General features: G+C 45.0%; 3 protein-coding genes across 3 annotated transcripts; 2 read left to right on the top strand and 1 right to left on the bottom strand.

The window, feature by feature from the left end:
* The first annotated feature begins 237 nt into the window (after positions 1-237).
* asb13a.1 (ankyrin repeat and SOCS box containing 13a, tandem duplicate 1) lies at positions 238-3,818 on the top strand. Its single transcript, XM_084483344.1, has 6 exons — positions 238-374; positions 589-776; positions 1,168-1,315; positions 1,479-1,613; positions 2,111-2,302; positions 2,868-3,818. Exons 1-6 carry the CDS (start codon positions 332-334, stop codon positions 3,023-3,025), a joined length of 864 nt encoding a protein of 287 aa, XP_084339470.1. The 5' UTR covers positions 238-331; the 3' UTR covers positions 3,026-3,818.
* An 879-nt stretch (positions 3,819-4,697) lies between these two features.
* Positions 4,698-16,545, top strand: LOC311363380 (uncharacterized protein; the record flags this gene model as incomplete). Its single annotated transcript, XM_084483324.1, has 20 exons — positions 4,698-4,827; positions 6,628-6,822; positions 7,585-7,721; positions 8,578-8,692; positions 9,169-9,285; positions 9,378-9,439; positions 9,960-10,151; positions 11,013-11,198; positions 11,345-11,444; positions 11,999-12,140; positions 12,525-12,708; positions 12,968-13,067; positions 13,433-13,551; positions 13,957-13,994; positions 14,255-14,481; positions 14,601-14,734; positions 15,363-15,457; positions 15,906-15,984; positions 16,078-16,186; positions 16,472-16,545. 20 exons carry the CDS (start codon positions 4,698-4,700, stop codon positions 16,543-16,545), a joined length of 2,535 nt encoding a protein of 844 aa, XP_084339450.1.
* A 706-nt stretch (positions 16,546-17,251) lies between these two features.
* klhdc10 (kelch domain containing 10) lies at positions 17,252-25,226 on the bottom strand. The gene is made up of 9 exons (XM_084483349.1): positions 25,017-25,226; positions 23,488-23,712; positions 22,978-23,132; positions 22,435-22,583; positions 22,225-22,309; positions 21,216-21,282; positions 20,773-20,820; positions 20,402-20,541; positions 17,252-19,080 (listed from the first exon to the last, which is right to left on the bottom strand). Exons 1-9 carry the CDS (start codon positions 25,105-25,107, stop codon positions 18,871-18,873), a joined length of 1,170 nt encoding a protein of 389 aa, XP_084339475.1. The 5' UTR covers positions 25,108-25,226; the 3' UTR covers positions 17,252-18,870.
* Between the last annotated feature and the right edge of the window lie 878 nt (positions 25,227-26,104).

Genomic DNA, 26,104 nt, shown 5'->3' with positions numbered 1-26,104 from the left:
CATGACTAAAGCAAGACATTGATATGTTGAATGAGCATATTTTTATATGAGCTGACCACATTTCAAGTTTCCGAGGTATGAATTTTAAGTAAATCCGAAATTATTAAATTTTCACAAATACTCTTTTTTGCGGGGGTCATTAAAAAATGTAATTCACACACATGCGCTACAACTATAACGAACTACTATTCCCACAATGCCTGGAGTTCCCAACTCGTCCATCAACGTCGCTGCTCCTAAAAATATGCCTGGAGCAGAGCTTACGTACTAGGCTGCTCGGCGAGCTGACTTACGCACAGAATGCATTTCTTCTTGCTAAATTCTTGTTGACATGGAAGTAACAGCTGCTCGCCGTTCGTCTCTTTGCGATACCGGTGAGCTTATTCCACACCAAATACACACTTGATATTCACGCCATAACGCACAGAAAAGTAACCTTATAACATGTTAAATGTTTTTGTTTTTATTTTATTTCAACTTTGCGTATTATCGACTGCAGCTGTCAGCGCCTACATCTTTTTTTTCGGACGTTTCGGTCTTTCGGACGGGGGTGTTTTGACAGCGGTCTGTTGTTGCGCTACTGTCCAGGTTCCTGGGCCGACCGGACGGCCCTCCACGAGGCGGCGTCCCAGGGCCGTGCGCTGCAGCTCAAACAGCTGATAGAGAGCGGAGCGTCGGTCAACATGGTGACTGTGGACAACATCACGGCTCTGCATGAGGCCTGCATACAAGCACACCCCAACTGTGTCCGGATGTTGTTAGAGGCGGGGGCGCAGGTAAAGTGAGATATAATGTAATGCAGGATAGGCCATCTGTGTGTGCTGTTGTTAAATGTATATTCCGCTGTGTCTTTCCTTTGGTATATATTTTTATTATTATATTATCGTATTGTTTGAGTCTTTGTAGGCCAATGACCATAGCCCCTATTCATATCTAAATAATGCATAGTAAACGTAGGACTTGCAACCAAGCCCCACCAGCTGTGGTACATTTTTGATCAATGGTTCAACTGATGCTTGATATTAATCAACTTTGATTGAATTGACACATTTTGAATTCACGTTCCCAAGGACATTTTATTACGTAAATAAATGTAATACATATTTTCAATTGCCTGAAGGGTTCATGGTGCCGTTGTGCTTTCATCTCGCACCCTGGCGCCCCCAGGTGGACGTCCGGACAATCCAGGGCAGCACTCCTCTCTGTCACGCCTGCGCAGCGGGCAGCTTGGCATGCGTAAAGTTGTTGCTGAAACGAGGGGCCAAAGTTAACCCATGTCCCCCAGCATCCCCTCTCCACGAGTCCTGCACACGAGGTCAGACACCACACACAGGCTCAGAATTGTTGTCTTACTGTCTTAATGTCTTACTTTGCATGTAAGTCAATCGCTAATAATGACACTTAACAATAATTAATGATTGTTGATTATGATTAATGATCCAGCTGCTCTTTGGCCTTGTGTCTCGCGTCGCCCTCAGGTAATGTGGAAATTGTGAGGTTGTTGATCAACAAGGGGGCGGAGCTTGAGGCCTGCGACACAGACCACACCCCCCCTCTTCACACCGCCTGTGCCAAAGGCCATGTGGACTGTGCCCTGGAGCTGCTTAATGCAGGTCTAAGTAGAACACTGTGGAAAGTCTATGTTCTGGTCATTAGTATCACTGTTTTCTCATTTTTGAAAGGTGCATTTTGGGGTCATTTCTGTTAAAGGTCCACTCTGCCAAATACATTGGCATCATAAATAAAATATCTTATTCATAAGTATGTTTTAATGTTTTAAAGTATAGAATCTCATGATTTTTTCATGACCTTAGAATGAGCCCTTTATATCTGCATAAGGAGCGGGTCCTCTTCCAGAGAGCCCGCCTTACTTCAGAATTCAGCTGGACATATCGTTTTACAGACTTAATAACTAAATACAATTTATAAATCTATCAAGGAACCTTAGGAGTAGATACTTTCTACTCCTACTGTCATAGACTATGACCTACTGGCACCTCACAGGCCAGTACTACTTGTTAGAAAGGTTAGGTATGTTCAGTTGGTTGCCGTCCTCAAACCCACCACTAAATGCCGCTAAACGCTATTTTATTTGTTATTCTTCACTCAGGGGCCAACGTGAATTCGTCCAAGGCGGAGGAAACGGCCCTCCACCACGCGGCACGTGGTGAAACGGCCGACCTCATCAACCTGCTGGTCGAGTTTGGCGGGAACACGCAGGCCAGAGACCGTCATGGATGTAAACCCGTGGACTACACTAAACCCAGCACGCCCGCCGGAACCTGCCTCAAGACTTATGGGAGTAAGGCTACGTTGAGAGAGCAATCAAAATGTACATCCACATAATATTACACCCAGTTTGTCTTTGGGTCGTTTGACACCCAATCTGGTAACCCCACTGGTTCCAGTGCAGAAATAAGGCTGGCCAAATAGACAATAGCCGTTTCTCAATACCAAGTACGCGGACTACGTACTCGCGGACTTGGAAGTAGGTACTTGGCAAGTCCGGACTTTCAAGTACAGACTTCCGAGAATGTGAGTACGCACCTGAAATTGGAACAGCAGCGGACTCGATGATGCATCCTGGGATATTTAACGGTCCCAAGTCCACACGAGTCACCTCCGATGCATCCTCGGTAGAACGGCCTCATCGAGAACGCATCGAGAACACTTCCGGGTTTTACGACAGTACTCGCGTACTTGGAATTGGAACAGTGCTTGGGCTACCACTGATGACGTTTACCGAGAACGCAAGTACACGAGTACACACCAGAACGTGAATTGAGAAACGGCTATTGACTCATAGACCCATTGTCTGTGTTCTTGTTCTTGTCTGACCAATCCAACGTTTGTATCTTTTACCACAGGCACCCCCCTCAGTCTACAGCAGCTCTGTAGAATCCGAATCAGGACGACTGTGGGTAGAAGAGGCTTGGAGGTCATAGGCCAGCTGGACATATCTTACATCATCCGTGGCTACCTCCAATACACTGCTTATCAAACATCACCCGCCGCAGAACTGTGATGCCATTCTCAAATTATGTGTATATGTAAATGTTATTTATATTTGAAGATATCGGATATATTTAATGCTAAAATATGTTATTTAAAGCTCACTGGAAATAATGTACAATGATGTAGATAAACTACGAATGATTGTTGATGGAAAAATACCTAAAATATCATCAGTATACTTACTGAACACAAGAAGAGCATCAACCCCACTATCTAAAACTGCCCGATTCTGGATGAAGCAGAGGCTAAATAAAGTCAGTTGTGAATGTTGTCTGATGGATTAATATTACCATCTGTGTGTCCACAATGTATCCACAATCTCCTTTACCATGCTTCATATTTGCCCACTTGGAGGCTGAGGGATTGCCCTGCTCCAATCATTGCTCAACATGCACAACATTGGACCAATGATAGAGTGTCTATGTCGATTATCTTCCAATAGAACCTGGACACTATTGGCCGGTATACACGGCAAACACGAATCAGCAAGTGCAACTTTTTAAATGTATTAGTTAAGTCATCGTCTGTGAAAGCCTTGTGTTATTAATGGAGACTTGGGACATGATTTGTTTACTGGCCGAATGTATCTCAGGCTATTGAAGAATCATCCGTTTATTCACTTAAATACAAATGTGGACTGCCTTTATACTTTTCCTGAGGGCATATGTGATAATTCAACAAAGACAATTATACAATTGACTGCTAGATATGATTCCTCCAATGAATCACAACTAGAGATGTGTGGGTGTGTGGGGCTATTTCAGTTGAATCACATTTTTGTTATGCATCCATTTTGATTTGCAATAAAATAACTGACGTAAACATTACATGACGACTAGAATGATTTTTCAGGACTGCTTAAATTCTGGCTTCAGATGATACATCCATTAATGTAATCTTGTAAAGAAGCTGTTGATTTTATTCTCAAGTTCTTCATGGTTAATATCCAACGGTTGGTTCATTATGAATGACAGACATGTATATTGATCACCAGTAGCCCACTGGTTGCTCCTGGAGGTACTGAACAGGGTTTCCAGGTTTCTCTTAGGCTCCATCCCACAGTTAACAGATTACTGGTGAACTGTCCACAACAGTGGGCTGGTGATGGGAATGGAAAGGGTTGGACTGGCACATGGTAGAAGATGGTTGTATTATTGTGCAGTAGGTACTATTTGCTTTAGTATCACAAAACACTTCTTGACATATGGTTAAGTATGAAAATAAAATAAAAATGAAGAAAAACAATCATTCTCACTTCTCAATAACTTTGACTAAACCTAAAAACCATGTCGTTTGCAACGGGCTTATATGATTATTCTGGGGTGGTGGCCCCGCCTATGTATTTGCCTGCTCTAAATTGTAGGAAATAAAAATAATAACCATTAAAAAAAAAATTAAAGATTGAATTCGGTAGTAGTTCGCCCTTTACTGTTGGGGTTAGAGAACGATAAGAAACAACAGAACAACAGAAATCCATAATTTACTAACTTAAGCCTACTTATTATTACTTTTTTTTTTTACAGATGAAAATAAAAGTTTATTTAATAAACTAACACTAAACATTTGGTCGGGAAGAGCTCATTCGAGCGATCGATTAAAACGCATCCATTCATATGAACGCATCGTTTTGGTACACCGCACATCTCCAGAAGAACAGCACGCGTTCAGCACGGCGGACCGACATGGTGGGACAGAGGGACGAAAGCAAACACAACCACAGCCTCCGACCAAAAAACATGTCCCAAAACACCGCGCTACTGCTGCCAAATGATGGAGAAACTCTAAGGAGGAGGTCTGCAGCCAACAGCACAGGTAAGGTCGAACATGCGGTACTCTAAAGTTGTTTCTGCGTTTACCTGTAGCATGAAGTTTAACACGCGTAGGCCTACTTGTGTGTTGAAGCATATCGTCCAATGGACTTTTTGAAAGTGTACGATTTATAGATCGATTTTTTTTTCTTTTTATTACAATTATAATACGGACTTCTTACTTTATAATTTGGTATTTCATTTGGTATCGTCATTTCAAATTGGGCCTCAAATGATTATTGTATTGATTGATTGTATCACCTGTGTCCCGACGTCACACCAGCCCATGTCATTATTGTCGTGTTTGCTAATCTGTCCTTCAAACATAGTGTTTTATAATGTGATTACTTTGACACCCATCGTATGAACATTCGTAGTTGGGGTGATTTTGGTGTCTCCTACACTGACCTTGTGTGTTTTTAATTGAATGCATATCTTTATGACGTGCATTTTGAGTTGCATAGGCCTACTTGAAGGATCTCCCTTTTAATATGCTTGTTTTGAGTTCATCATCACTGTTTAGACGTGAGGTGCCTTATAGTAATAGGACACCTGATTACATGTCTTAAATCCCAATAAAATAAATTGCCTGCTATTATTTATTTTTTAACCCAGGCAGTAGAAACCCCAGCACAGATCACGTTTTGTAAAATTCCAATGTCTTTTTTTGACCCAGGCATAATTAATTGGTTATGGGTTATTTAGTAGACTCTACTGCTGATGAAAAACGTAGCCTCTTGCATGACAGTCAGGAGTTTTTGGTTCGTCACAGACCGGCCTGCCTTCATAATAAATCGAGAAATGCACCTTTGAAAACTGATCCTGGTCTATTCATTAGTTTCTGATATGATTTCAAGTTTATTGTCATGTTTAGATTCATAGAACGAGTAGCAGTCATTAATTTCAGGCATCTAGAGTAATGTTTATACAAATCAGAATATACATCTTTAACAATACGTTTTTAGATATTTTTTCACTTCTGTTTTGAGTTGTTTTAACGTTATTGACATATTCTAAACTTGAAATAAAGTTTTTAAGTTACATTAGTTATTCTCCAGGAACTTTTAATCATTATTACCAGACACATACCTTGATAGAATCCTGATGCTGTGTGTGCAAAACATGGATAGCAGTAGTTTAGGTCAACATTACTTGATTTTATATTTTTAAAAGAAAGTATGTGAAGAATAATAACATTCTAATCATAAACCACTGTTATCATTCTATGACATTTTTGTGGAAATTACAGCATAAATTCTTACAAGGAAAGAGATCAGGAAAACACAGAATAAACGTTAAGACCTATATTTAGAGCTTTGTATGCACTTAATGTTTGTTGTATGTCCTGGCACTTAAAGATAGTACTTGGCATTGTGTAGCGTCTTATCCTAGCTATCTTTGTTGTATACCATGAACGAACATCTTTACTGTACCAACAGCGATATATTAGCTCTTTCTTCTTACAAATGTACTTATGTATGTATACAATGTACTTATTGTAAGTCACTTTAGATAACGGCATCTGCCAACTGCCCTAACTGTAATTGTAACTTAAAGTAATACAAAAGCCGAGCTGGTCTGCAGAACACCTGCTTTTACAGCTTCAGCACTCTGTGTTTACCATCTCACTCTGTGATTCCTCCCATGAGCTCCAAGTTAAGGTTGTTATCAAACAATTCCTTGCCCTTTCACTTTGGTGGTTTGGTGGCAAGATAATGATAATAATCCTGCTAAGGGTATTGTCAATTTCTCTCACAACAACCAAGTCTGACATCACCCATTCATTATGCCCCCGGCTATTCAGACTACCCTGAGCAGAAGCAGCAGCAGCAGCAGCAGCATCTGCATCCTCAGCATCCCTGGCTGCCACGGCAACCGTCTCCAAGCGAAAGACCATCAGTCGGCCCCCACGTGCCAGAGCCTGGCGACGCGTCCACTCAGGAGACCTCTCTGTTCCTCGGCCACTGTACGCCCAAATGTTACCTGGCTGTCCACAGAGGTGAGGAGCGCTCTCCTGGTAGCCGTTCGCCTCCAGACCAGTCTGGTTATCAGTCTGTGGGTCGGGACCCAGAAGTGGGTTGCAGCAGGGGGACTGTGGAGGCTGCAGGATGCAGAAGAGAGAAATGTGTTCATGAAATACATTTTTATCATTTGTATTATAAAAATTGTACAATTGTATTTTCCATAGAAATGGGGATTGTTACTGCTAGTGATCAGTGATTGCCGGGGAAATGGTTTCCAATGGTTTCCGCGAAACCAATCAGGGAAGATTGGTCCGTAATAATCCGGGAATGGTCTAACATCTAAATGGTCTCACACAGAGAGGGGCAGGCATGTGGTCAACCAGAAGAGCTATTCTCATTCTCAGTATTTCTGATGACTTGATGCCGATGGCATTCCTTATAAATGATCCTCTCAAATGATTCATGCGAAGTCTTGCCTACAGCACCTGCTGACGTGGGTCTAAAGGGCTGATTATGGTCCCACCACGTTGACGCAACGCAAGGCGGTCACGGACCCCTTACGTCCTTGAGGACCCTCCTTGGGCCTGAGGTGCGCCTCCCGAAAAAACTGTAACCTTCCGTTGAGGTCGACGCAGCAGCAAGGGCTGTGATTGGTCCACTTAACTAAAACCCGACGCAGAACCAAAAAGGTTCACGACTGCGCCGTTGACGCGTCTGCATGGTCATTGCGTTAACGTGAACGGTGGAACCATAATCAGCCCTTAACGTGACCTCTGTCCGCGGCGTGACCCGCGCAGGGGGCCAGTTTGGCACGCCGGCCTGCTCCACGTCCACGCGGTGCAGCGACGACTGCTGGCGCGACGCCACCACCGGCAAGGCCACCATCCGGGCGGAGAACGAGCTGGAGGCCAACAGGGTGGCCAACAACTACAAGGTGAAGTGTCGTCTCAGAATCACCCCCAGCCCCACACTGCTCCTCTATAACATTAAAGTCTCGTGGTGGTTGGAGGATGCGAGGGAGTAGTGTTTTGTGTCCGCGTTTTGTACCAAGTGTGACTTTGATTGATTGATGAAAAAGTGCAACATGCAAAAGTATCATTACATTCATTTACAATTTTTTATTAAAAAGGGATTTTAATCTTGAGTTCAAACTCAAATGTGTATACATATACTGTGGGACTCCTAACTTTTGATCTACGCCCCAACGGTTTTGTGTGTGCCCAAAAACTCCTTGGATGTAACGAAACACGATCTATTGAAATGCAAAATCTTTATCGATATTCCAATGTGTTTCATTAGACCAGTCTAGGTTCCAGGTGACGACGCTACTTCCTTTGTCTCTCTCTTACGTTGTGAGCGTGTGTCTGTGTTAGGGCTGGGCGATTAATCGAATTTTGATCGCGATTTCGATTTCAGAGTGAAACGATCACCAAACGAATATAATCGAGTTGAAACGATTTAATATATTTTTTAAAATATATATATAGAAATTGCAGAACAGCTGGATTCATATCTGGACATTATTTTCTACTTAACCATTTTGTGTATATTTTTTAAGGGGAAATTTCAAAGTTCTCATTTACAAAGTGTTTTTTTTTTTTGGAGAGAAATTATGAATAAATGCATCATGTTTTCAAACTCAAAAATAATCGTTTGAATAATCGAGATTTCAATATTAACCAAAATAATCGTGATTATGATTTTTTTTTTTTTCCATAATCGAGCAGCCCTAGTCTGTGTGCAACCGACGCATTGTGCGAGATGTGCGCTCCGTCTCTGTCTCTGTGCAGTTTGGCTTCAGGAAGTGGGAGAGCCATGTGACCGAGAGGCCCCTGGAGGACCGGTCCGCTGAGGTCCAGGAGCTCTACTCCGAGCTCAACGTCGTCAAGCCACACGCCGGCAGAGGTCTCGCATTCTCTCGCTTCTCCTGCCTGTTCACGTCCCCTCACACCCATCCCGATGCCCTATCCCCCTCGGTTTGATCAACCACGGCGCGCGCACGCTTAAGACGTCCATCGTACCACAAAAAACACATTGATCCAAACCGCACCGAGTTCCAGGACCAGATGGTGTTATGAACATGCACTCTTACCTTTCTACTGCAGCTTTTAGATACCATGTTATACTATACTATACTTTTAGATACTTTTAGATACACTAAAACAGAACTGGCAAGTTTCTCAAGACTAAAACGTCTCCGTCCACGAGTGAGCCCATCCAGGGATTGACACTAGAAAGCCACTAGAGGTCGCTAAAGGAAAGACGTTTACAGTGCAGGTTTAAGTAAAGGTTTTACTTTATTTATAGTGTTACTTCCCCCCCCCCCCCCCCCCCAGTCTGTTCGGTTCATTACTGTTTTTATTTTTTTTCCTTTATTTCAGGCTATGCGGTCACCTGTGGAAACGTGTTCTACGTCGTCATGTTTGGCTGGTGGATCTCGCTGAGCTACTTCTTGATGTGTCCAATCATGTATCTCACGATCTGTGGAGCCCCTTACGGTGTGTATCTATATCTGCGTGTCAATAACATGTCAGATTCATGTGTCTGGTAGATCGGAGTCTGAAACGCGGACGTATTCTTTACTTTTCAGGGAGATTATGTTGGAAGCTGACATGCTTCTTCATCTGGCCGTTTGGAAAGTCAATAGAGGAGGTACAGTAACCTAAGCCTAAAAACTACACCATAACGCACAATGGTAATCAATTAAGCTGAGAAAGCAAATCGGTTTCCCTATACAGGACGTTACTTGGCAACATGCGTTCATTCCAAAATACATTATTCCATGTATTCATAGCTGATGTTTGGGGGAAACTAGGAGAGACGGTTACGATGGTTTAATCACCCAGACCGGTATTGTCCTCTAATACCCATAATGCACCCTAAGATAAGTGCACAACTGTTGTGCACTTAACCTCCGCACTGTTTTCCTTGATGCATGTGCTTTTCGTCGTCATCGGTTTCATCCAATAAAGATGGTCGGCAGATGCAGGTTCTTAATGCTAACAGGTCCCAGGGGGACATACAACACATGTAAACGCTTGTTTATGCCAATACACACCCTGGTTTTGATGCGTGGTGCATAATCAGTGCCTTTTATTATTGTGCCCTAAAAGGTGTACTCCAATGTTCATTATATAGGGAACAATTAGAACACGCCCCCTTGTGTCTGCAGGTTGGTGACGGAGCGGATTGGGGCCAGCCGAAGGCCCCCCACTGTGAGGCCATCCCGGAGGAACGCGACGAGGACGGCGGGGACCCCGACGGGGTGGCGGAGGACACCGCTCCTCTGTGTGTGTCGTCCCCTCTGGCCGTGATCATCCCTGTCCCGAGCCCCCCGGAGCACCGCTCGCCACCCCGGCTTTGGGTGAGGAACAGAGTTGGGAACGTTACTTAAAAAAAAAAGTAATGAGTTATAGTTACTCACTACTTGTTCCAAAAAGTATCGGAGTTAGTAACTGAATTACTCTATAATAAAAGCAACTCGTTACCAGGGAAAGTAATTATTTGCGTTACTGTAAAAAAAAAGAAGTAGCTTTGTAGATGCGGGTGTCGTAAATTAAAAAACATGACTCTGCTTTAGCCAATAATAATCGCTTATCTCTTTGTTAAACCAGCCGGTCTCCTCACTATCAGTTTGTGTGGAGCCAGGGGTGAATCAATTCGTAGTAACGCACCGCATTTAACGTAGTTAGATTACTCCGTTACTAAAAAAAATAACAGCGTTACCTAACGCTGTTATTTTAAACTGCGTTATTACAAACACTGGTGAGGAAGTAGGGGGGAGGATGGATGGAGCGTGGGGTGGGGGAGGGAGGATGGTCTGCATTTTTTATGAGATTTTAGGTTAATTTCAAAACGATATCGGCGATCAATTGGCCCTTTTCATAGTAGGAGTGAATGTGAATGAGATATAGATATATAGATATATAGATATATATATATATATATATTCACATTCACTCCTACTAACTTTTTATTAATTTAATTATTTTTAAAAATTATAGGAGTGAATGTGAATGAGATATAGATATATATATATATATATATTTGTGAAGACTATTTTCATTTACTTTTTTAAAATTGCTTATTGTCAATTTCAAAAGGCGAGCTTCAGAGCAGTCGAGACTTGCTAGACTTGGGCTGATGGTGTTTTTGAGCTAATACTGGTTGAAATGGGTCGTGACTCATCTCTCCCCTCTTTATTTATTTATTTTTTTCAATCCAGTGTCGCTTCAGCACCTACGTGTGGCTGGTCTTGGCCTACCCACCGCTAGCTGTGGTCCACTCCCTGGTCTGCTGCGTCTCCTGGCTGCTGGTCTTCACCATCCCCGTGGCCAAGATGAACGCCCGGACCCTCACCACGGTCCTGCTGCTGCCGCCGGAGAACGTCCAGATCCAAAAGCGAGAAAAGGTATGGGGGCCTTAGTGCACCTAGTGGCCATGTTGGTTCCCCCGCTGCCTGGGTGGGGGTGTGTGTGATTATTCTGAAAGCAACATTGAAATTTCCAGGGTTGATCATATAGAATGTTGGTGTTTTTTTTTTTCCTTCTTTTGCAGACCAATACTTCTGATACCAAGGTGGTCCTGTGTTGCTATCAAGCCGTGAACTGGTATTATTATAAATATACCTTCCAGGGCATCAACATCTTTGCTCTCAGTATCCTTTTGTGCGGTTGGACCAAAGCTATTGTCCGGGTCTTTGCAGCATTTTAGTTGGATGTCCAGGCCTGATTCTCTATGGTCTAAATTAAATACAAACAGTAAATGAAAAATGCTTTAGGTAAGATTCAAGTGCTTTGAATATGGTGCACTTTGTTAGATATGCCATTGCCACCTGTCAGCTATTAGTGAGTGAAATGCTCTTGGAGAATATATCGGAGCGTTTCTTACGTGTCTGTATCTACAAGAGACAATTCATATTGTAGACCGCGCCCAGCTCATTTCTGACCAATCAGGGCATCTCTTCCTTGATTTGGTTCAGGTAATCACCAATCAGTCAGATTCAAGCACACAGTGTTGTTATGGCGTGAATTAACACTTCTCAATGGCGACGTAACGTAGGGTGGGAGGGAGCAGAGTTGTTAACCCCCGCTACACACTCTGTAACCGGTGACAAAAGGTCCAATCAGAGAGGACCACCAGGGCTGTTTTAAGGGGTACGCGACGATTCTGCCTCCGTGCTGCGGCCCTTAGCGTGAGCGCCCCCTGCAGACCTCCTCCCGTTGGTGCTGTGCACTCTGGTGCTGGGCTACCTGGACTGGAGCAACCGCTACACCAGCATGGGGGCCAAGTTCCTCACGTCCATCGTCTCCATCATACCTCTGTCCTACTACATCGGCATGGGCATCGCCAGGTAACGGCCCGCAGCTCAGCCCAATGGCGCGTATATATCGGGGCGTGGATGACCTCGAGATATGGATATGTGATAAGTGATTATGGAACTGGTGACTTTTTTTTTTTTTGTTGGTGAAATTGGGACAAATGTAGAAAGTATTCGCATTTATACTTCTCCTTTTTCGAAATGATGCACAAGACGATGCATATAAATTGTGATTTTTGGTTTTGTAATACGTACAATTGTACAATTTGTTCACTTATTCTATTTTGAAGCCAATAGACCCTTTTTGAAAACGTTTAGATGCGTATGCCGTGGTGGGGTCACACGCGTGGGGCCTCCTCATCCTCACGTCCCTTTTTGAGAACATAAAAAAAACGACTCGCGCGTCTTCCTCCGCAGCATTTCTGCCCAGAGCAACTTTGCGGTGGGGGCGGTGGTGAACGCCACGTTCGGCTCCATCACGGAGATCACCTTCTACATCACGGCGCTGCTGCAGGGCTACCAGGCCAAGACCAAGTGCTTCGAGGAGCTGGTGAAGTCGGCCCTCACCGGGACCCTGCTGGGGTGCATTCTCTTCATACCCGTGAGTCGAGGGTCCCGTAGTGCACCACCACCCCCCCCCCACCCTGTTTGAAAACTGGACGGGTTTACCATCTTCCCTGTCTGGGGACGATGGTAAACAAAGTGTGTGTGTGTGTGTGTGTGTGTGTGTGTGTGTGTGTGTGTGTGTGTGTGTGTGTGTGTGTGTGTGTGTGTGTGTGTGTGTGTGTGTGTGTGTGTGTGTGTGTGTGTGTGTGTGTGTGTGTGTGTGTGTGTGTGTGTGTGTGTCCCCCTCCATCCAGGGTATCTGTATGGTCATCGGGGGCATCAAGCACAGGGAGCAGCGGTTCAACAGTCGGTCGGCCGGGGTGAGCTCTGCGCTGCTGTTCATCTCAATAGGAGGTACGTTGATCCACCACCACACGTACAGCAGGTCCTTTGTGGGATTAGGGAAAACATGGATTCTGATTCAAGGCATATTTTATTAATGAACTTGTTTTGGTAACACTTAACATTGTGTCCTTGTAATAAGCATTAGTACGGCACGTTACGGCAAGTGTGGAACTTGCTTCCTCCCGCGGTCCCCCTTTGCTAACCTTATCCCCACGGTGTAATCACACGCTGTTCCATAACGTGAAGCTCATGCTGTTGTATAGCGTGACATTGCTTTTTACACAGTAACCGGAAACCTCATGTAGAGTAACACTAAACCCAAGTGGGATCCGAGCCTCACCCCTTCCGGTCCTGTGTCCCGTGTCCCCTTGCAGGTGTGTTCGCCCCCACCCTCTTCACCAAGGCCTTCGGGAGTCTGGTGTGTGAAGGCTGCACCAACGTCCCGGGCAACGGCAGCGCGCCCTTCACCTGCAAGGACTGCTACTATGACTTTGTACGCTCCTTTTGGTTTTTTGCGGTTCTTTTTTCATTGAACCAATAGGTGGTGATGACCGAGCGGTCTTGTTCCTCCAATGGACCTTGGGGAAAAACCTTGGAGCTAAATGCCGTTCCATCAACCATTTGGATCCATTTCAACATTCTTTAGTCTCGTTCACCTAACGGCCGTCTTGGTTCTAAACAATAGCGGGTCATTATTATAACAGAATTCCACATTCAGTTCCGTCACCCAGCTAGTGTTTAGAACAAAGATGACCGATGGCCAATGTTTGCCTCTTCTTGCTATCTTGGAATGCTTCTGGTGGATTGAAGTATTGACTGTGTGTGTGTGTGTGTGTGTGTGTGGCAAAATGATCTTCTGAGTGATCATTTATGCATCGTGTTCTTTGTTCATTACCAGAGCCAGTCAAACCACCACTGGATCATCACCCACACAGAGTAAGTATTTCTGCCCAATCATTTGGACCAGGCATCATTTGGGGAAACCTTGTCCAGGAAACGCCATCATAATTAAAGCCTCATCTGACTCATGTAAAGAGTCCAAAGTCAAGGTTTAGATTGGCTTTTCTTTATCGGACAAGCAGGAAAGTATTTATATTTACCATGACCCACGAAAAGAATATTTGCGTTTCTGAAGCATTAAGGGGAAAACGTACGAAATGTGTTCCGCTATTTTCAACGCATTGTTTCCCCATAAGGCCTCTGGTGTACACCATCGCCGTGCTGCTGCCCGTGGCCTACCTCATCGGCCTCATCTTCACCCTGAAGACCCACACACACATCTACGACATCCACATCAGCGAGGGCCCCGGGGGGCCGCGGGGCCCCGGGGCCCAGGGTCACTTCCCCCAGCAGGGAGGGGAGGGGCCTGAGGTCGCCACCTGCATCAACGCCAACTTCATCACCACCAGCTTCGGCACAAAAGGTAAGTGTGTGTCTGTGTGTTTTTAAAATGCATCGAAGTCTTTTGTTTGTTATCTTGATGATCTTTGTGTGTGTGTGTGTGTGTGTGTGTGTGTGTGTGTGTGTGTGTGTGTTCTCCAGTAGGCCACCATGTAGTCCACTGGTCGCGGTGGCGGGCCTTAGTGGTTCTGATCATCGCCACGCTGCTCATGGCCGCCTGCGCCGATCTCACCACACAGAACATCCATCCTATATTGTCCTACAACATATCCCAGGTATCCAGTGACCACTAGGGATGTGAATAACTCTTTTCATGGTCGAATAATCAGTGGGTGGTATGAATGAATAATCGATTATTCGATGTGTGCCGACATTCACAAAGGCAGCCATGGATCATCGGCAAGAAATCACTTAAAAAAAAAAACTTTAACAGTGATCAGTGTTTGTGTTGTATGCATATATATATTAATATTTATGCTTGTGTATTGTGTGTATTGTTTTTCTGTACACGATTAATAATAAAAAAAAACTAATAATAAAAAAAATAATAGTGCTACAGAACCAACATTAGTTCCGTCCGTTAATTCTCGTTTATTTGAATGGGGAAAAAATGTTAACGGTCCAAATGTTAAAAATCGACTTTGACCCTCAGGAACGAATAATCGAATATTCTGACCCATCCCTAGTGACCACATGCCCAAACTGGGCCGCGGCCCTCTAGTGGGCTGGGCGGGTACTGCAGCACCATACCGCCTACGTAGTGAAGACCATCAGTTAGACCGCTCCGGTGGAATCCTCGTCAGGTTCAAGGACGTCAAACGTCCGATGTTGCCGCTGAACTGAGCGTCCTTTTATGAGCCCATGCTGTGTGGTGACGTGAGGCTGTCTCCTCCCCCCCTGCAGTACTTCATCGGGGTCACGGTGCTGGCCATGGTGCCTGAGCTCCCAGAGATTGTCAACGGCATCCAGTTTGCCCTGCAGAACAACATCAGCCTCAGGTACACGCCCCCCCCCCCCCGGAGCTGTGGTGCACAGGGTCTACCGTCCCCTTTCTAAAGGGGTGGTATTATGCCATCAGGTGTGAGTGGGATTAGCCATTACAAGCCGTTTGAAAATCGGCCTTTCCCTGTGTTTTAGCGACATCACAAGTGGATGAGTGTCCACCTGGATGTATGATGGATAGGCTATCCATCAAACTGTACATCTAGATTTTCAAACTGCTTGTTATGGCTCGTCGCAATCACACCTGGTGGTATAAATGTCACGCCTTTAACGTTCCTGTTCAATTTACCAAACTATTACGAAAGAATGTAATGAGCTTGAGAAACACTGCTTTCACTATGAATCAGGCATGGGGTACGTCGCATTCTAGTTGTGTCAGTTTGTATCTAGTGCTCCGCTACAAACGTGGTTTTTTAATTAATTTTTTTTACTTTTCCTCCCCAGCCTTGAAGTGGGCAGCTGCATCGCGGTGCAGGTCTGCATGATTCAGATCCCGCTGCTCATCCTCTTCAACGCCTTCTACGTAGGTCGTCTTCTCCTTGTCCAACGTCTGCCCGGTTGGGCCTTCCCTCCATGACCTGTACTGCGTGTGTCTCTCCCTTCCCCCCCCCCCCAGGACGTGGGCTTCGTGCTGGTGTTCAGCGACATCCACCTCTGGGCCAGCATCTTCAGTGTCATTCTAGTCAACTACATTTTTATGGACGGGAAAAGTGATTACTTCCAGGGTATGTTGTGGACGACTTACATTATGACTTGGCCGTCGTTTTTGTGAGATGAGGGAAGGTAGTTGCCATGGTTGCCAGCAATCAAATGACATGCTCAGTAGGGAACACGCCGAGGAAATCCGACATTTAAAGACCGTGAGATGACTTAATTAAATCAGGCCATATGTTCAGTCTGCAGTGAGTTCCCCCAAGTCAGCTAGTGCTTAAGAACAAGATGGCAATCAGGTGATTGTAACTATGTCGGTCTTACCTTCTGCCCCTCTCCTGTGCTGCGTTTGCCTCCAGGTACTGCTCTTCTGATGGTGTACTTCATCCTGCTGGCCCTCTACTTCTTCGCTCCTTCACCCCGTTCTTGTTGATCTGCTTTTCATGCGTTTATGAACTAGACTTTTGTGTTCTGTTCTGTAAGTATGTTTTTGTTGTTGCATTTTTTAGACTTCTTTCTTTCACAATATGTTCAAAATATTTGGTGTTCTTATACCTGGCGTCTGTAAATCTGAACTTTTAAAAAGGTAAAGTACAGTAAAAGAAAATGAGTAAATCAAATTGTGAAATATCAAGTGGTGATATTGTAATAAATGCATTTATTTCCTAAGTTGGCGTCTAACTTTGTAAAAATATACATTCAATTCATCTTATTTGTTAGTCTGGCTATTGCCAGACCAAGCTCAATCGTAGATTGCACATTAGTCTGGGGAGGCTGCTGTCATTTTCTTCAGCACAAGAGGCGTGATCAACGGGCCTAGTTCAACTGACTCTGTACGCAATTGGCTGCTTGCCGTCTCTTCCCTGTCGTCATTGTGTTAAACCAGCCAATAGCACGCCAGGGGGAGAAGCCAGCTTGGTGATTGGCTCCCGCAAAAATGTATCGGAAGCAGAAAGAAATGTATTGCTCTTCTCCAGACCCTTCTGCAGGGCAAATCAGCGGCAGGACAGGCTGGGGGTACCCTGTCTATTTGTGTCACTGAATAGGTTGATTAGTGTACTGGTTTCTGAACTATTCCTTAAATGTGTGAAAGTGACCACTGGCAACTAAACCCTCAGTCAAACAACTCGTAATTCAAGTTAATTACAGTACATCTTTTATTGATTCAACTCAAAGCACAACATTTATATATACACACACACAACATCTTGTTGCACCCTTTAAAATGAAGTCCCAAAAGAAGTCCCGGGGAGGTTTGTCTGAAACGCACAGAAGGGTCACACCATGCAGCTAGTCGCTTGTTGCAAGAAAAGGAGAAATAAAACAAACCATGAAGGCAAAAACCATGCATTGCTGGGAGCTGTGACGCAGCAAACCGGCCCGACCGGAGATGCAGCTTAAACCTCGTCTAGTCAATAAAACCACGCCGCTCGTGCGGGATTCTATTTTTGGCATACGTTCCTCGTGAATCGCTATTGTACTCTGGCACTCTGCATAAGCTCTGGGAGAGTTGATCCTGAAACACTGGTGTTGGAGATGAAATATTATGGTCTGTGTCGGACCTGTCGTCCAACGAGACAGGTTGCACAATTATCTTTTGCAGTTTGCTGTTCATTTGTTACTTGTGATGGAAGTTTGGTTAAACACCGTTTGGGATTTATGAAGACTACTCTGCACTTTTAACATGCTTCCTCAATCAGTTGTTAAGAAAAATATGTAGGAAAGGCACTGCATTAAACGAAAGGGAATTATTTAAAAAGAATCTTTTAGAAAAGTTTTTGTTTTAGCAAAGCAGAGCTGAATGAACATTTAACAGAATTAAAGTTTATTGGAATAAAAGCTTTTTTTTTTTTTTTAAGAGCACCAAATTCACAGTGATGTATGGTTAAGTAAAAAATAAAAGACTGCAAAAATAAAAAAGCACAGGGGTGAAAAAGATTTGCAGTGGAGCAGTATCCCAGAAATGCAGGACTGGTCAAAACAAGCGAGTCTCTCTGGCACACCTTTTAACAGAACAAGTAGGTTAGGCCTACACTGTAAAGTGCTATTCACCTCAAACCTTTGAATTGACGCCCTTATTAAGACTTACAATGCACATTCATAGTAGGGCCCCCTGTTTAAGCCGAAGAATCCATGGCAACATGTATGCAAAACAAAAGTGCAGGAAAGGAAACGATGGGTGATGGGTAGATCACGTACACAACAAAATCCTCTTTTTCCCCAAATAAATACATCATGCAGCTGTCCATTTGAAACTGTTTCCTTAATAATTTAAAATAAAGGCAAATGAGGGCTGGTTAAAAATACAGATGAGAGAGATGGACTTCGCCACGCAACGCTTCACTTTGTAGGGTAGTGTACGTAATATAGTATCATTCCATGTTTATGCAAAGGAGTTACAAGGAATATTGGTGTTTGTGTGTGTGTGTGTGTGGGGGGGGGCTGTGAATTATTCCATAAAACATTCCCTGTTATTTGCCGTCTCCCAATCGGTTAAGTGCAAAACTAAAGAAAACAAAATCGAAAGGCGTCCCAAGCCACTGGGTTTTTTTTGGTTTTCAAGGCGGGCGGGGGGGGGGGGGGGGGGGGCTACACTAGGCAGGGGAAAAGGAGAGACCCCCCTCCAGCCTCACGAAAAGATTTCCATAAAACGATTCCTGTGATCTGCCAGTGTCTCTTACATCCATCCATCCATCCCTCCCTCCCTCCCTCCCTTTCCACTCCGTGTGTCCTGTTGGGGGGGGGGGGGGGGGGCGGTTCATTTCAAGCGTTCGATGAGCTCCTGTGTGAGGCCCAGGTTGAGCAGCTCGATGGTGGGCAGCGTGGCCAGCACGGGGAAGGCCTTGAGCAGCCGCTCCCAGCACAGCTCCAGCAGGCTGGGCACGGCCAGCCAGATCTTGAACAGGGAGCCCGTGCGTTTGTTCTCGTGGATGTTCACCACGCCGCCGTGGATGTACATGCAGCCCGCCTGGGGGGGGGGGAAGAGAGAGAGAGAGAGAGAGAGAGAGAGAGAGAGAGAGAGAGAGAGAGAGAGAGAGAGAGAGAGAGAGAGAGAGAGAGAGAGAGAGAGAGAGAGAGAGAGAGAGAGAGAGAGAGAGAGAGAGAGAGAGAGAGAGAGAGAGAGAGAGAGAGAGAGAGAGAGAGAGAGAGAGAGAGAGAGAGAGATCAATCGACGGCACAGGGGAAGTTTCTGTACTGAGGTTTGTCGTGGCAATTTCCTTTAACAGATATTGCGTCTAGGACAGATGACATTTCTAAATGCAAAAAAAGCACACAATACTTGGCAGACAATTATCCTCGGTTTAATGCATGCATTACATTAGACTCCTCTCTAGCAGAGTGAGTCCAGAATACAGTTTGACAAGAGTTATTTATACCGTTTCAGATCCTTCCCACATTGCAGAATAATCAAATCAAGTAATGTTTACCCAAGACACAGAGTTGCCTCTGTTCTCATCAAGGAGAAGAGTGCCTAAGAGGATGTCTTCTCCTTTGTGACCGGTTTACCCAAGTACGAAGGTTATATTATTGGTTGACTCGAAGGAAGGTAGGCCGGCTACCCATAGAGAAGGGTTTACATTTATATTATTATTAATCTTTAGTTTTACCAGGGTATTCACATTAAGACAGTAGTCTCTCTTACAAATTAGCCCTGGCCAAGCACCTAGCTAAAAGGCATAAAAACAGAAACAGATTTAGATGCCACTGAGGAAGGTGGGACAGCTGACCACAGCACAAGGGTAAACATTTTGATTGATTCTGAGGAGGAAGGTGGGACAGCTGACCAGAGCACACGGGTTAACATTTTGACGACATCGCTCCCTGGTGAGGTGGCTGAACCAAGCACTAAGGTCAATAAATAGTCGACTCTGGGGAAAGGCAGGATGGCAAGACAGTACGCGAAAATAAAAAACAAGGCCAAAGACAAAGTTATAAAATGAACAACATGTCGATGACGAGTCATACACCAAATGACTCGTTTGGAGGGGTCAGGTGACTGCTGGCGAACGTCAAATGGATCACAATGTCAAGACTTGAGGCAGATTTAACATTAACTAATTCATTCAGTGTACGACTTGGTCCTCTATTGTTCCCCTTTGACATTAAATATAACTAAATCATCTGGCTGTGGCCCGTCCTTCCTGCTAGGGTTTTCCACCTCATCAGGCTCGACGTAGCCTGAATCGCCAGACCGATACGCAAATGCGATTCGGTCCGGAACCTCCCGGTTAATTTCTGATTTCCAGATATGACAACGCGCTAAGTGTTTGTGATTGTGCGGTACGGACCGGTGTGACGGCAGCGCAGTGAAAGTAGGCCGGCTCTGGCATCACGGCGGGCAGCTTGCTCCACTGAAACGACTGCAGGTTAATCTTCCAGAGGTCGGACAGAATCACCTCGCCGTTGTAGCCGCCACAGATGTACACATCTGAGAAAAAGAGCAACACGGACAAGGTCAGGGATTAAGCTGTACTCGTACAGACAAACCTTGTAGTTACCTGGGGCAAATACACTGCATCCTGTTCAGACCGCACACACACACACACACACCTTGTTTCCAAAATATAAGTGGGAAGGGCTATCATTACTGAGAAACTAAACACGGCTTGGATTGAATGAAGGAATGAATGAATGAATGAATAAAAAAAAAGGTTCTCACCGTTTCGGATCTGCACGCAGCTGTGACACCTCCTGGGGGCGGGGTAGCCTGTCGGAGGACGACAGACAAGGTCAGTTGGACTGGGACACATTTCACACTACAGTTAGCCTCCGGCCAAGAAAGTGTTCACCCAATGCTCCTCTCTAAGTGGACGAGCAACAAATCTGAGTCTGGGGGCTTGGCGGCTCGCTACAGTCTCTAGGGCTAACTCCAGGAGTTAGAGGCCTCCAACTAGCCAATCACAGCCCACTAAACAATGTTTGCCCGGTTATTTAGATGTTTGTAGCCTGGGGCTTGAGTACATAAGTGTGAATGATTGGCCCAAGGCCAGCGGAACGTTGTGGGCTGACATTAGCCTGGGGTTGAGCAGTGTATACGGTGGTAAAACCCCCAAAACAACGACAGGACAAGGCTTTAGGGCGGGGGTTTCACGTGACACAGACCTATTTTGTCGTGAGGTTTCGTTGAGATCTCCTCCCACGAGTTGGTCTCCAGATTGTAAGCGTGTACCTGAGAAGCAGAAGGGAACAGGTACTTCAGAATCAAACCTTGGTGTCGTCCTAATCCCACCGTGTGACGGCATGGCACTTAAACCCTTAAAAACACGACCACAGATAAAAGGTTTTGCGAGGGGCGATTAGAGCTTGTGTACAGCACACAACCCTACGTAAACAGACATACAACCCCATAATACCGCTGTTCCCTTTGCAAATCCTCCTGTAGCAAATTTGTACATCTCCTTCACAAATCAGGGCAATTCCAAATTCCAAAATGTCAACATGACTTGGCTTGCATTCATTGTGAAAGACCAGACAGGTGGAATGGGCCAACACTGTATTGATAATATTAAGCATGACGGTGTCCTGGTTAATTAAGATCAAACAAGATCAATCAAAAAACACAGTCATGCTTAATATTATCCACATGCTGTAGGCGCATTCAGATCTTGCCATTCGGAGAACTTCAACCAATCAATCCAGAACAATTATGTCAGAGTCTCTGCACCACACTGGTGCAAAGGTCTGCATGATCACAGACCGCCCTACTGGGCCTGGGAATAATATAAAAACAAATGCAAGGTACGAAGTCTGTTGCGTTTTAGCTGCAGATCTGACCACGAGTGATCCATTCAGTCCAAACTAAATTGGTGTGTTCCCATAGGCTATCAAACTGCTTTGACAGGGTACAATCTAGTCGCTGTGATGTGCGGGGGTGTTCGCATGGAGTAGTTAGCAGTTGCATTCAGACAAGATGCAAGCATGCATGTGGTATTGTTGGCCAATAGGCAGCAGTGTTTTGGCGGGTTTTGACCCGTTTGATTAGGCAGTACCCTGCGGTTGAAGAAGCCGAATAGGGCGGTTTGATTTTGATCACAAACCCCCCGCCATTTTCAACTACATTAAAGCAGGGCTTTCACCGCGCGCTTTACCTCCAGCTCAGAGTTCAACACACCTTGTCCAGAGGATACGAGGTCCAGGACGTCCCGCCTCCCAGGATGTATATCCTGTGCCCGTCATGTGCTATCTCATGCCTGTACCTGAGACACACACGCACAAAAACGGTTAACAGTCCATCACAAATTCTGCAGGTCTTGGTCACTCTCTCGGTCTCTCTCTCGGTCTCTCTCTCTCTCTCATATAAATGCACCGTTCACCAACCTACCGTTCCTCAGGCAGGTCGTGGGGGGGGTTGTTGGGCTTCAGATGGGTCCACTCCCTGGTGGTCAGGTCCAGCCTGTGCAAGTCTGTGCTATAAATGTAGCCAGTCGTCCCCCCGAACACATACAGGTGGCCGTTTATAATGGCCATCGCCTGCACAGAGAACACTAATTAATTAAATAATGGCCCGAAGTCAATGTCAGTCCTAATGAATTGAAACGAGTTCTGTGTGTTCCCTGGCAAAACAAACGGAAGCCTTTTTATTTGAGTAAGACTGGTTGAGAGGCTATTGTCACGCTTGGCTGTTTAGTCACATAGGGGCATACCGCTTCAAATGTGTGTTAGGAAATAGGTTTCACTTTCTGTGCAAAGCCTGGGAAGTGAATTTCAAATCGTCCAACTTCTGTTATTCTTTTTTATACGAAAAAGTTTTTCACAATACGCTGTCATTAGAGCAGGTTAGCTCATCTCAGCAAACACAAAGTGTCCACAAAGCCGATGGATTCCAAACCGTTGATGCTTAAACCCGCGTCGGCGGGTACCGTACCTGTCCGTAGATCCTGTTGGGCTTCTTCCCCCGGCAGTTGAGCAGGGACCAGCGCTTGTACCTGACGTTGCAGACGTGCACGTCGTTGCCGTTGTTCTCCCCAAACGGGATGCCGGTGCCACCGAACACCAGCAGGTTGTTGCCGTGCAAAACAGCTAGAGGAAAAATATATACGGAAATATACTAGTAAATATACGCCATTGACACAGAGGAGGTAAATTCAAAGTACAAATGACTACGGAAGAAGAACTGCAGCCATACAGTACATAGACATGATGTGCATTTATAGTCCATAAAAGTGGCGGTCAAAGGAACAGTGCACAGCGCTCCCATTGGAGCACATATGACAGTAAGCAGATGCGCTGCTGATGGCGATGCATCGTTGTCAGGGGAGCTCTGCCGTAAGGAGTCCTACCGGCCCTAACATCCACCAGCAGAAACGTTAACATAATCCCATACAACACGTCAACAGCGCTGCCGCCGCCGCCGCTGTACCGACGGGCGACTCACCGGACATGGAGGCCAGCTCTGTGGGCATGTAGCCCTCCGTGCGTATCTGCTGCCAGGACCCCGTGGCGAAGTGGTACCGCCACAGCTCCCGGAACAGCGGGTAGTCCTCGTTCTCCGGGCCGCCCGACTCCTCGTAGTCCGGGTTGTAGCCGCCGAACACGTAGAGGTTGGTGTTGTCGGCCACGCAGCGGTGGCCGCTGCGGGCGGGCGGCGTGCGCTGCTGGCCTGGAGGGCAACGCGGAGGGTCAGCGGGAGAGGGGACACCCGAGTAAATAAGAGAGATTGTACGCATGGGTGATGATGACTGTCGTTAGCAGGAAATAAGGTGACGATAGCGAGGTGTTTTTGGGTATGTTCATTCATGGGATTGGTTTGTTCATGGGTTCAAAAGTATGAAGGATTTTGCCAGAGCACACAGGAGTTATGCTCCCCTTGTAGTCGCTAAGAGGTACCAGGGTAGGCCTGCACCGTTCATAGTTTACACACATGTTGAAGGCAACTGGGTTAGAGGACAAGGAACCACTGGGTGGGTATCATGGCCCACTTCATCCCTTCTGAGATGCCAAGGGTTTAAAATGTCTAGTCTTAGTAACCAGCAATGATACTTTGCACATATCAGGCATATAGTTTATATAGTACCTGTATAGTTTGAATGAGTCAGGAGCCAGCAAGTCACTGTGGAGTTTCCTTATACTTCCACTCATGTTGGAGTTTTAAACTTGGACTGGACCAGAGAACTTCAAAGTGGTTTTAGCTATGCTCAGTTGGATAATATTAAAGCACAGACCTGTCAGAACCATTAATTAAAGTTTTTCCTAAAAAAAATAACTGGCCATTTTTGAAAATGTTTACATTTACTAAAATATTATAGGGGCCTATCTATCAATAAACGAGTAGTGTGATTAGAGTGCAGCAATCACTGAATGTAGTCTTCCTTATTTTCACTCAAAGATGCTGGTATGAACTCAGTTATTAATAATGACGTTATGGACACCTAACTTTAAACTGCCAAATGTTACACAGCTTAAGACTCATGTCAATCTTTGACACATACACAACCCTGAACTAGAAACAACACGCCTGCATACTTTCGAATTCAATAACTTAAAAACAACGATTGATGATGATCACTGTGAATGAGTCTATCCAGAGACCATTCGGTAAATTCTCAACGCATCTACTTCATCCAGTGATCCATGGACGAAGCTGAGAGGAGCAGCACAACTCAAATTGATCATAAATATGTATGACATTTGCTATCTAATATTCACTGGCCCCGGCTCTCATAGTGTCGATCATAACAGACGACCGGAGTGGCAATATTGCAAGGTTGTGTTGATTTAAGCCATTGGTCAACGTAAGTGATAAAACATGACATTTGTCATAGAGTCATAGTGTTGAGTGTGACCCATGTGTGAATCGGAGAGTGCATATGACTCCGGGTTATGTTCATAACATGTCATTTGTTTGCTGGAGCTGCTGTGTGGTAACGTTAGCCGCTAGCACGTCGTGCTAGTGTCGGTACAGACCTGCTGGCGACAGACACAGCGGCGGCCTCCCGGACACTTTCTCAAATTTATTCAGCTGCTCCGGACTTCGAGCGCCTTCTGCGTCCGACATGGTCCCCCCGTTACAATCCAGTCCAGGGAAACGGCTAAAAAATGCAGTCAAAACTCTTCAAAGTGCTGGTAAAACATTATAAGTCATGATACATCCCCGGTCGTCAGGCCATGGACTGTTTTTTTACCCTGCCGTCAGAATCGTCCAATCAGAGGCCGTGTTACTACTTTCTACACTTCGTCAGAATAACTCTGTGTGTGTGTGTGTGTGTGTGTGTGTGTGTGTGTGTGTGTGTGTGTGTGTGTGTGTGTGTGTGTGTCAATCCACAACAATCCATCATTCAACATCATGCACAACATATAACATATAATACATCATACATACATCGCATATGATCTGGGGGGAAATAAATTATGCTCTTGTTCTGCAATTAACGACATAATTAACTTAATGATCTGAAATAAACATTTGTTTGGAACATAAAAAAAAATCTGTTTCAGAATTCTGGGAAAAGGTTTCAAGGCCAAAAATATTGTGCCCAGTTTTTCTTAATCAACGAGATACCTCAAAATCAGATGCATGCATCTTATATCCGTGAAGCATGCCATATCAGATCCTGGAGAAACGCCACATGTCAAGCAGATCGGGCTTTCCGTCTGAACAGTCCTGAGGCAGAATTGATTTTCTCAAGTGAATGCATAACGCTTGGAGAGTAGACCATAACTGAGCCTTCAATCCTTGGAGCACAGCGCACTACGTCGAAATAACCGATTGAAGGGTTTCTATAAGCTATTTGTGTAACACATCGAGTTATAAGTCTAACCTGTAAGACCAGAGAGTCAAAACAGAACACACACCAGCTCTTAACCACATTATTAGGCCTGACTCGGCTTAATTTTTTGTTTCATAACATCATTTTAATATTCAACTATGCCATTCATAAAAAAAAACGGCGGCAAGCCAATTCGTATACAACACATAAATTGTTGTTGTTCAGTCGGAATATTACAAATATTTCCCCGTGTTATTGACACAGCCTTTCTGAATTTATTAACAA

This window comes from Micromesistius poutassou (assembly GCF_964030765.1).
Source record: "Micromesistius poutassou genome assembly, chromosome: 18".
Lineage (NCBI taxonomy): Eukaryota > Metazoa > Chordata > Actinopteri > Gadiformes > Gadidae > Micromesistius > Micromesistius poutassou.
This window is presented reverse-complemented; position numbering and strand designations above follow the sequence as displayed.

Coding starts and splice junctions, on each gene's coding strand:
- asb13a.1 (XM_084483344.1), top strand. CDS start 332: ATGGAAGTAACAGCTGCTCGCCGTTCGTCTCTTTGCGATACCG. Junction 375..588: donor TTCGTCTCTTTGCGATACCG/GTGAGCTTATTC, acceptor GCTACTGTCCAG/GTTCCTGGGCCGACCGGACG. Junction 1,316..1,478: donor CCACGAGTCCTGCACACGAG/GTCAGACACCAC, acceptor CGTCGCCCTCAG/GTAATGTGGAAATTGTGAGG.
- klhdc10 (XM_084483349.1), bottom strand. CDS start 25,107: ATGTCGGACGCAGAAGGCGCTCGAAGTCCGGAGCAGCTGAATAAATTT. Junction 23,713..25,016: donor GCTGTGTCTGTCGCCAGCAG/GTCTGTACCGAC, acceptor GTTGCCCTCCAG/GCCAGCAGCGCACGCCGCCC. Junction 20,821..21,215: donor GAAACCTCACGACAAAATAG/GTCTGTGTCACG, acceptor GTCCTCCGACAG/GCTACCCCGCCCCCAGGAGG.